Here is an 11859-nt window from a genome sequence, read left to right on the forward strand (position 1 = left end):
CCTTTCAATACATTGATCCAGTTCCTGGGCTCCTTTCAATCCATTGATCCAGTTCTGGGGGTTCTTTCAATACATTGATCCAGTTCTGAGGCTCCTTTCAATACATTGATCCAGTTCCGGGGCTCCTTTCAATACATTGATCCAGTTCCGGGGGTTCTTTCAATACATTGATCCAGTTCCGGGGGTTCTTTCAATACATTGATCCAGTTCCGGGGCTCCTTTCAATACGTTGATCCAGTTCTGGGGCTCCTTTCAATACGTTGATCCAGTTCCGGGGCTCCTTTCAATACATTGATACAGTTCCGGGGCTCCTTTCAATACATTGATCCAGTTCCGGGGGTCCTTTCAATACATTGATTCAGTTCTGGGGGTTCTTTCAATACATTGATCCAGTTCCGGGGCTCCTTTCAATACATTGATCCAGTTCCGGGGGTTCTTTCAATACATTGATCCAGTTCCGGGGCTCCTTTCAATACATTGATCCAGTTCCGGGGCTCCTTTCAATACATTGATCCAGTTCCGGGGGTCCTTTCAATACATTGATCCAGTTCCGGGGCTCCTTTCAATACATTGATCCAGTTCCGGGGCTCCTTTCAATACATTGTTCCAGTTCTGGGGCTCCTTTCAATACATTGATCCAGTTCCGGGGGTTCTATCAATACATTGATCCAGTTCCGGGGGTCCTTTCCATACATTGATCCAGTTCCGGGGCTCCTTTCAATACATTGATCCAGTTCCGGGGGTTCTTTCAATACATTGATCCAGTTCCGGGGGTTCTTTCAATACATTGATCCAGTTCCGGGGGTCCTTTCAATACATTGATCCAGTTCCGGGGCTCCTTTCAATACATTGATCCAGTTCCGGGGGTTCTTTCAATACATTGATCCAGTTCCGGGGCTCCTTTCAATACATTGATCCAGTTCCGGGGCTCCTTTCAATACATTGATCCAGTTCCGGGGCTCCTTTCAATACATTGATCCAGTTCTGGGGGTTCTTTCAATACAGTGATCCAGTTCCGGGGCTCCTTTCAATACATTGATCCAGTTCCGAGGGATCTTTCAATACATTGATCCAGTTCCGGGGGTCCTTTCAAGACATTGATCCAGTTCTGGGGGTCCTTTCAATACATTGATCCAGTTCCGGGGCTCCTTTCAATACATTGATCCAGTTCCGGGGGTTCTTTCAATACATTGATCCAGTTCCGGGGCTCCTTTCAATACATTGATCCAGTTCCGGGGCTCCTTTCAATACATTGATCCAGTTCCGGGTGTTCTTTCAATACATTGATCCAGTTCCGGGGCTCCTTTCAATACATTGATCCAGTTCTGGGGGTCCTTTCCATACATTGATCTAGTTCCGGGGGTTCTTTAAATACATTGATCCAGTTCCGGGGGTTCTTTCAATACATTGATCCAGTTCCGCGGGTTCTTTCAATACCTTGATCCAGTTCCGGGGGTCCTTTCAATACATTGATCCAGTTCCGGGGGTTCTTTCAATACATTGATCCAGTTCCGGGGGTTCTTTCAATACATTGATCCAGTTCCGGGGGTTCTTTCAATACATTGATCCAGATCCGGGGGTTCTTTCAATACATTGATCCAGCTCCGGGCTCCTTTCAATACATTGATCCAGTTCCGGGGCTCCTTTCAATACATTGATCCAGTTCCGGGGGTTCTTTCAATACATTGATCCAGTTCCGGGGGTCCTTTCAATACATTGATCCAGTTCCGGGGGTCCTTTCAATACATTGATCCAGTTCCGGGGGTTCTTTCAATACATTGATCCAGTTCCGGGGCTCCTTTCAATACATTGATCCAGTTCCGGGGCTCCTTTCAATACATTGATCCAGTTCCGGGGGTTCTTTCAATACATTGATCCAGTTCCGGGGCTACTTTCCATACATTGATCCAGTTCCGGGGGTTCTTTCAATACATTGATCCAGTTCCGGGGGTAGTTTCAATACATTGATCCAGTTCCGGTGCTCCTTTCAATACATTGATCCAGTTACGGGGGTTCTTTCCATACATTGATTCAGTTCCGGGGCTCCTTTCAATACACTGATCCAGTTCCGGGGCTCCTTTCAATACATTGATCCAGTTCCGGGGGTTCTTTCAATACATTGATCCAGTTCCGGGGCTCCTTTCAATACATTGATCCAGTTCTAGGGGTTCTTTCAATACGTTGATCCAGTTCTGGGGGTTCTTTCAATACATTGATCCAGTTCCGGGGGTTCTTTCAATACATTGATCCAGTTCCGGGGGTTCTTTCAATACATTGATCCAGTTCCGGGGGTTCTTTCAATACGTTGATCCAGTTCCGGGGGTTCTTTCAATACATTGATCCTGTTCCGGGGGTCCTTTCAATACATTGATCCAGTTCCTGGGCTCCTTTCAATCCATTGATCCAGTTCTGGGGGTTCTTTCAATACATTGATCCAGTTCTGAGGCTCCTTTCAATACATTGATCCAGTTCCGGGGCTCCTTTCAATACATTGATCCAGTTCCGGGGGTTCTTTCAATACATTGATCCAGTTCCGGGGGTTCTTTCAATACATTGATCCAGTTCCGGGGCTCCTTTCAATACGTTGATCCAGTTCTGGGGCTCCTTTCAATACGTTGATCCAGTTCCGGGGCTCCTTTCAATACATTGATACAGTTCCGGGGCTCCTTTCAATACATTGATCCAGTTCCGGGGGTCCTTTCAATACATTGATCCAGTTCCGGGGGTTCTTTCAATACATTGATCCAGTTCCGGGGCTCCTTTCAATACATTGATCCAGTTCCGGGGGTTCTTTCAATACATTGATCCAGTTCCGGGGCTCCTTTCAATACATTGATCCAGTTCCGGGGCTCCTTTCAATACATTGATCCAGTTCCGGGGGTCCTTTCAATACATTGATCCAGTTCCGGGGCTCCTTTCAATACATTGATCCAGTTCCGGGGCTCCTTTCAATACATTGTTCCAGTTCTGGGGCTCCTTTCAATACATTGATCCAGTTCCGGGGGTTCTATCAATACATTGATCCAGTTCCGGGGGTCCTTTCCATACATTGATCCAGTTCCGGGGCTCCTTTCAATACATTGATCCAGTTCCGGGGGTTCTTTCAATACATTGATCCAGTTCCGGGGGTTCTTTCAATACATTGATCCAGTTCCGGGGGTCCTTTCAATACATTGATCCAGTTCCGGGGCTCCTTTCAATACATTGATCCAGTTCCGGGGGTTCTTTCAATACATTGATCCAGTTCCGGGGCTCCTTTCAATACATTGATCCAGTTCCGGGGCTCCTTTCAATACATTGATCCAGTTCCGGGGCTCCTTTCAATACATTGATCCAGTTCTGGGGGTTCTTTCAATACATTGATCCAGTTCCGGGGCTCCTTTCAATACATTGATCCAGTTCCGAGGGATCTTTCAATACATTGATCCAGTTCCGGGGGTCCTTTCAAGACATTGATCCAGTTCTGGGGGTCCTTTCAATACATTGATCCAGTTCCGGGGCTCCTTTCAATACATTGATCCAGTTCCGGGGGTTCTTTCAATACATTGATCCAGTTCCGGGGCTCCTTTCAATACATTGATCCAGTTCCGGGGCTCCTTTCAATACATTGATCCAGTTCCGGGTGTTCTTTCAATACATTGATCCAGTTCCGGGGCTCCTTTCAATACATTGATCCAGTTCTGGGGGTCCTTTCCATACATTGATCTAGTTCCGGGGGTTCTTTAAATACATTGATCCAGTTCCGGGGGTTCTTTCAATACATTGATCCAGTTCCGCGGGTTCTTTCAATACCTTGATCCAGTTCCGGGGGTCCTTTCAATACATTGATCCAGTTCCGGGGGTTCTTTCAATACATTGATCCAGTTCCGGGGGTTCTTTCAATACATTGATCCAGTTCCGGGGGTTCTTTCAATACATTGATCCAGTTCCGGGGGTTCTTTCAATACATTGATCCAGCTCCGGGGCTCCTTTCAATACATTGATCCAGTTCCGGGGCTCCTTTCAATACATTGATCCAGTTCCGGGGGTTCTTTCAATACATTGATCCAGTTCCGGGGGTCCTTTCAATACATTGATCCAGTTCCGGGGGTCCTTTCAATACATTGATCCAGTTCCGGGGGTTCTTTCAATACATTGATCCAGTTCCGGGGCTCCTTTCAATACATTGATCCAGTTCCGGGGCTCCTTTCAATACATTGATCCAGTTCCGGGGGTTCTTTCAATACATTGATCCAGTTCCGGGGCTACTTTCCATACATTGATCCAGTTCCGGGGGTTCTTTCAATACATTGATCCAGTTCCGGGGGTAGTTTCAATACATTGATCGAGTTCTGGGGGATCTTTCAATACATTGATCCAGTTCCGTGGCTCCTTTCAATACATTGATCCAGTTCCGGGGGTCCTTTCAATACATTGATCCAGTTCTGGGGGTCCTTTCAATACATTGATCCAGTTCCGGGGCTCCTTTCAATACATTGATCCAGTTCCGGGGGTTCTTTCAATACGTTGATCCAGTTCTGGGGGTTCTTTCAATACATTGATCCAGTTCCGGGGGTTCTTTCAATACGTTGATACAGTTCCGGGGCTCCTTTCAATACATTGATCCAGTTCCGGGGCTCCTTTCAATACATTGATCCAGTTCTGGGGGCCCTTTCAATACATTGATCCAGTTCCGGGGGTTCTTTCAATACATTGATCCAGTTCCGGTGCTCCTTTCAATACATTGATCCAGTTCCGGGGGACCTTTCAATATGTTGATCCAGTTCCGGGGGTTCTTTCAATACATTGATCCAGTTCCGGGGGTTCTTTCAATACGTTGATCCAGTTCCGGGGGTTCTTTTCATACATTGATCCAGTTCCGGGGCTCCTTTCAATACGTTAATCCAGTTCCGGGGGTTCTTTCCATACATTGATCCAGTTCCGGGGCTCCTTTCAATACATTGATCCAGTTCCGGGGCTCCTTGCAATACATTGTCCAGTTCCGGGGCTCCTTTCAATACATTGATCCAGTTCTGGGGGTTCTTTCAATACATTGATCCAGTTCTGAGGCTAGTTTCAATACATTGATCCAGTTCCGGGGCTCCTTTCAATACATTGATCCAGTTCCGGGGTTCTTTCAATACATTGATCCAGTTCCGGGGGTTCTTTCAATACATTGATCCAGTTCCGGGGCTCCTTTCAATACGTTGATCCAGTTCCGGGGCTCCGTTCAATACATTGATCCAGTTCCGGGGCTCCTTTCAATACATTGATCCAGTTCCGGGGCTCCTTTCAATACATTGATCCAGTTCCGGGGCTCCTTTCAATACATTGATCCAGTTCCGGGGGTTCTTTCAATACATTGATCCAGTTCCGGGGCTCCTTTCAATACATTGATCCAGTTCTGGGGCTCCTTTGAATACATTGATCCAGTTCCGGGGGTTCTTTCAATACATTGATCCAGTTCCGGGGCTCCTTTCAATACATTGATCCAGTTCCGGGGCTCCTTTCAATACATTGATCCAGTTCCGGGGCTCCTTTCAATACATTGATCCAGTTCCGGGGGTTCTTTCAGTACATTGATCCAGTTCCGGGGCTCCTTTCAATACATTGATCCAGTTCTGGGGGTCCTTTCCATACATTGATCCAGTTCCGGGGGTTCTTTAAATACATTGATCCAGTTCCGGGGGTTCTTTCAATACATTGATCCAGTTCCGGGGGTTCTTTCAATACATTGATCCAGTTCCGGGGGTCCTTTCAATACATTGATCCAGTTCCGGGGGTTCTTTCAATACATTGATCCAGTTCCGGGGGTTCTTTCAATACATTGATCCAGTTCCGGGGGTTCTTTCAATACATTGATGCAGTTCCGGGGGTTCTTTCAATACATTGATCCAGTTCCGGGGCTCCTTTCAATACATTGATCCAGTTCCGGGGCTCCTTTCAATACATTGATCCAGTTCCGGGGGTTCTTTCAATACATTGATCCAGTTCCGGGGGTCCTTTCAATACATTGATCCAGTTCCGGGGGTCCTTTCAATACATTGATCCAGTTCCGGGGCTCCTTTCAATACATTGATCCAGTTCCGGGGGTCCTTTCAATACATTGTTCCAGTTCCGGGGCTCCTTTCAATACATTGATCCAGTTCCGGGGCTCCATTCAATACATTGATCCAGTTCCGGGGGTTCCTTCAATACATTGATCCAGTTCCAGGGCTACTTTCCATACATTGATCCAGTTCCGGGGGTTCTTTCAATACATTGATCCAGTTCCGGGGGTCCTTTCAATACATTGATCCAGTTCTGGGGGTTCTTTCAATACATTGATCCAGTTCCGGGGCTCCTTTCAAGACATTGATCCAGTTCCGGGGGATCTTTCAATACATTGATCCAGTTCCGTGGCTCCTTTCAATACATTGATCCAGTTCCGGGGGTCCTTTCAATACATTGATCCAGTTCTGGGTGTCCTTTCAGTACATTGATCCAGTTCCGGGGCTCCTTTCAATACATTGATCCAGTTCTGGGGGTTCTTTCAATACGTTGATCCAGTTCTGGGGGTTCTTTCAATACATTGATCCAGTTCCGGGGGTTCTTTCAATACATTGATCCAGTTCCGGGGGTTCTTTCAATACATTGATCCAGTTCCGGGGCTCCTTTCAATACATTGTTCCAGTTCCGAGGCTCCTTTCAATACATTGATCCAGTTCCGGGGCTCCCTTCAATACGTTGATGCAGTTCCGGGGGTTCTTTCAATACATTGATCCAGTTCCGGGGCTGCTTTCTATACATTGATCCAGTTCCGGGGGTTCTTTCAATACATTGATCCAGTTCCGGGGCTCCTTTCAATACATTGATCCAGTTCCGGGGCTCCTTTCAATACATTGATCCAGTTCCGGGGCTCCTTTCAATACATTGATCCAGTTCCGGGGGTTCTTTCAATACATTGATCCAGTTCCGGGGCTCCTTTCAATACATTGATCCAGTTCCGGGGGTTCTTTCAATACATTGATCCAGTTCCGGGGGTTCTTTCAATACATTGATCCAGTTCCGGGGGTCCTTTCAATACATTGATCCAGTTCCGGGGCTCCTTTCAATACATTGATCCAGTTCCGGGGGTTCTTTCAATACATTGATCCAGTTCCGGGGCTCCTTTCAATACATTGATCCAGTTCCGGGGCTCCTTTCAATACATTGATCCAGTTCCGGGGCTCCTTTCAATACATTGATCCAGTTCTGGGGGTTCTTTCAATACATTGATCCAGTTCCGGGGCTCCTTTCAATACATTGATCCAGTTCCGAGGGATCTTTCAATACATTGATCCAGTTCCGGGGGTCCTTTCAAGACATTGATCCAGTTCTGGGGGTCCTTTCAATACATTGATCCAGTTCCGGGGCTCCTTTCAATACATTGATCCAGTTCTGGGAGTTCTTTCAATACGTTGATCCAGTTCCGGGGGTTCTTTCAATACATTGATCCAGTTCCGGGGGTTCTTTCAATACATTGATCCAGTTCCGGGGCTCCTTTCAATACATTGATCCAGTTCCGGGGCTCCTTTCAATACATTGATCCAGTTCCGGGGCTCCCTTCAATACGTTGATCCAGTTCCGGGGGTTCTTTCAATACATTGATCCAGTTCCGGGGCTCCTTTCAATACATTGATCCAGTTCCGGGGGTTCTTTCAATACATTGATCCAGTTCCGGGGCTCCTTTCAATACATTGATCCAGTTCCGGGGCTCCTTTCAATACATTGATCCAGTTCCGGGGCTCCTTTCAATACATTGATCCAGTTCCGGGGCTCCTTTCAATACATTGATCCAGTTCCGGGGGTTCTTTCCATACATTGATCCAGTTCCGGGGCTCCTTTCAATACATTGATCCAGTTCCTGGGCTCCTTTCAATAAATTGATCCAGTTCCGGGGGTTCTTTCAATACATTGATCCAGTTCCGGGGCTCCTTTCAATACATTGATCCAGTTCCGGGGCTCCTTTCAATACATTGATCCAGTTCCGGGGGTCCTTTCAATACATTGATCCAGTTCTGGGGCTCCTTTCAATACATTGATCCAGTTCCGGGGCTCCTTTCAATACATTGATCCTGTTCCGGGGGTCCTTTCAATACATTGATCCAGTTCCTGGGCTCCTTTCAATACATTGATCCAGTTCTGGGGGTTCTTTCAATACATTGATCCAGTTCTGAGGCTCCTTTCAATACATTGATCCAGTTCCGGGGCTCCTTTCAATACATTGATCCAGTTCCGGGGGTTCTTTCAATACATTGATCCAGTTCCGGGGGTTCTTTCAATACATTGATCCAGTTCCGGGGTTCCTTTCAATACGTTGATCCAGTTCTGGGGCTCCTTTCAATACGTTGATCCAGTTCCGGGGCTCCTTTCAATACATTGATACAGTTCCGGGGCTCCTTTCAATACATTGATCCAGTTCCGGGGGTCCTTTCAATACATTGATCCAGTTCCGGGGGTTCTTTCAATACATTGATCCAGTTCCAGGGCTCCTTTCAATATATTGATCCAGTTCCGGGGGTTCTTTCAATACATTGATCCAGTTCCGGGGCTCCTTTCAATACATTGATCGAGTTCCGGGGCTCCTTTCAATACATTGATCCAGTTCCGGGGGTCCTTTCAATACATTGATCCAGTTCCGGGGCTCCTTTCAATACATTGATCCAGTTCCGGGGCTCCTTTCAATACATTGTTCCAGTTCTGGGGCTCCTTTCAATACATTGATCCAGTTCCGGGGGTTCTATCAATACATTGATGCAGTTCCGGGGGTCCTTTCCATACATTGATCCAGTTCCGGGGCTCCTTTCAATACATTGATCCAGTTCCGGGGGTTCTTTCAATACATTGATCCAGTTCCGGGGGTCCTTTCAATACATTGATCCAGTTCCGGGGCTCCTTTCAATACATTGATCCAGTTCCGGGGGTTCTTTCAATACATTGATCCAGTTCCGGGGCTCCTTTCAATACATTGATCCAGTTCCGGGGCTCCTTTCAATACATTGATCCAGTTCTGGGGGTTCTTTCAATACATTGATCCAGTTCCGGGGCTCCTTTCAATACATTGATCCAGTTCCGAGGGATCTTTCAATACATTGATCCAGTTCCGGGGGTCCTTTCAAGACATTGATCCAGTTCTGGGGGTCCTTTCAATACATTGATGCAGTTCCGGGGCTCCTTTCAATACATTGATCCAGTTCTGGGGGTTCTTTCAATACGTTGATCCAGTTCCGGGGGTTCTTTCAATACATTGATCCAGTTCCGGGGGTTCTTTCAATACATTGATCCAGTTCCGGGGCTCCTTTCAATACATTGATCCAGTTCCGGGGCTCCTTTCAATACATTGATCCAGTTCCGGGGCTCCCTTCAATACGTTGATCCAGTTCCGGGGGTTCTTTCAATACATTGATCCAGTTCCGGGGCTCCTTTCAATACATTGATCCAGTTCCGGGGGTTCTTTCAATACATTGATCCAGTTCCGGGGCTCCTTTCAATACATTGATCCAGTTCCGGGGCTCCTTTCAATACATTGATCCAGTTCCGGGGCTCCTTTCAATACATTGACCCAGTTCCGGGGCTCCTTTCAATACATTGATCCAGTTCCGGGGGTTCTTTCCATACATTGATCCAGTTCCGGGGCTCCTTTCAATACATTGATCCAGTTCCTGGGCTCCTTTCAATACATTGATCCAGTTCCGGGGGTTCTTTCAATACATTGATCCAGTTCCGGGGCTCCTTTCAATACATTGATCCAGTTCCGGGGCTCCTTTCAATACATTGATCCAATTCCGGGGGTCCTTTCAATACATTGATCCAGTTCTGGGGCTCCTTTCAATACATTGATCCAGTTCCGGGGCTCCTTTCAATACATTGATCCAGTTCCGGGGGTTCTTTCAATACATTGATCCAGTTCCGGGGCTCCTTTCAATACATTGATCCAGTTCCGGGGGTCCTTTCCGTACATTGATCCAGTTCCGGGGGTTCTTTCAATACATTGATCCAGTACAGGGGGTCCTTTCAATACATTGATCCAGTTCCGGGGGTCCTTTCCATACATTGATCCAGTTCCGGGGGTTCTTTCAATACATTGATCCAGTTCCGGGGCTCCTTTCAATACATTGATCCAGTTCCGGGGCTCCTTTCAATACATTGATCCAGTTCCGGGGGTCCTTTCAATACATTGATCCAGTTCCGGGGGTTCTTTCAATACATTGATCCAGTTCCGGGGGTTCTTTCAATACATTGACCCAGTTCCGGGGGTCCTTTCAATACATTGATCCAGTTCCGGGGGTTCTTTCAATACATTGATCCAGTTCCGGGGGTCCTTTCAATACATTGATCCAGTTCCGGGGCTCCTTTCAATACATTGATCCATTTCCGGGGCTCCTTTCAATCCATTGATCCAGTTCCGGGGGTTCTTTCAATACATTGATCCAGTTCCGGGGGTTCTTTCAATACATTGATCCAGTTCCGGGGGTTCTTTAAATACATTGATCCAGTTCCAGGGGTTCTTTCAATACATTGATCCAGTTCCGGGGGTTCTTTAAATACGTTGATCCAGTTCCGGGGGTTCTTTCAATACATTGATCCAGTTCCGGGGGTTCTTTCAATACATTGATCCAGTTCTGGGGGTTCTTCAAATACATTGATCCAGTTCTGGGGGTTCTTTCAATACATTGATCCAGTTCTGGGGGTTCTTTCAATACATTGATCCAGTTCCGGGGGTCCTTTCAATACATTGATCCAGTTCCAGGGGTTGTTTCAATACACAAATCGGGAACCCAGAAAGGGGTCCTTTTAAATACCGCTTTTCCCAGGAGCTGTATGAGCAGCTATGAGCTGAGGGATGGTGGGACGGTCTCCCATTGGGAATGGGTCTGATTGGCGGCGTCTGTTTTATTGACAGGAATCCACGCCTTGCAGCTGATGACTGGCTGTGAGCTGAGGGACGATGGGACCACAAGCAGCTTCGCCCAGTATGGCTGGGACAGGGGAGACGTCATCAGCTTCGACAAGGATGACATGGTGTGGACCACGCCGGTACCATGGGCACAGAGCATCAAGAGCAGCTGGGACAAGGACACAGCCAACAATCTGCAGTGTAAGAATCACCTGGAGCAGGTGTGTATCGAGTGGCTGAAAAAATACTTGCAGTACGGAAAGCAGTTACTGAGACCCGGTGAGTGAGGGGGACTGAGAGTGGGTGAGTGAGGGGGTACTGAGAGTGGGTGAGTGAGGGGGGACTGAGAGTCGGTGAGTGAGGGGGGACTGAGAGTCGGTGAGTGAGGGGGGACTGAGAGTGGGTGAGTGAGGGGGACTGAGAGTGGGTGAGTGAGGGGGGACTGAGAGTGGGTGAGTGAGGGGGGACTGACAGTCGGTGAGTGAGGGGGGACTGAGAGTCGGTGAGTGAGGGGGGACTGAGAGTGGGTGAGTGAGGGGGCCTGAGAGTCGGTGAGTGAGGGGGGACTGAGAGTCGGTGAGTGAGGGGGGACTGAGAGTCGGTGAGTGAGGGGGGACTGAGAGTCGGTGAGTGAGGGGGGACTGAGATTCGGTGAGTGAGGGGGACTGAGAGTCGGTGAGTGAGGGGGGTCTGAGAGTCGGTGAGTGAGGGGGAACTGAGAGTCGGTGAGTGAGGGGGGACTGAGAGTCGGTGAGTGGGGGGGGACTGAGGGTCAGTGAGTGAGGGGGGCTGAGTTTCGGTGAGTGAGGGGGGACTGAGAGTGGGTGAGTGAGGGGGACTGAGAGTCGGTGAGTGAGGGGGGACTGAGAGTCGGTGAGTGAGGGGGGACTGAGAGTCGGTGAGTGAGGGGGGACTGAGAGTCGGTGAGTGAGGGGGTACTGAGAGTGGGTGAGTGAGGCGGG

The 11859-nt window shown here is 48.0% G+C and overlaps 1 protein-coding gene across 1 annotated transcript in view; it reads left to right on the forward strand.

The window, feature by feature from the left end:
* Positions 1-11205, forward strand: part of LOC147095679 (major histocompatibility complex class I-related protein 1-like) — a 158136-nt gene extending 146931 nt beyond the window's left edge. The window contains exon 3 of the mRNA XM_085974721.1: positions 10904-11205. Coding sequence (XP_085830847.1) covers positions 10904-11184 — 281 coding nt within the window. The 3' untranslated portion in view covers positions 11185-11205. The remainder of the gene's footprint in view (positions 1-10903) is intronic.
* The last annotated feature ends 654 nt before the right edge of the window (positions 11206-11859 follow it).

The sequence above is a fragment of the Somniosus microcephalus genome, unplaced genomic scaffold, assembly GCF_052327205.1.
Source record: "Somniosus microcephalus isolate GS21.2 unplaced genomic scaffold, FLI_Smic_1.0 unresolved_chr1, whole genome shotgun sequence".
Taxonomy (NCBI): Eukaryota; Metazoa; Chordata; class Chondrichthyes; order Squaliformes; family Somniosidae; genus Somniosus; species Somniosus microcephalus.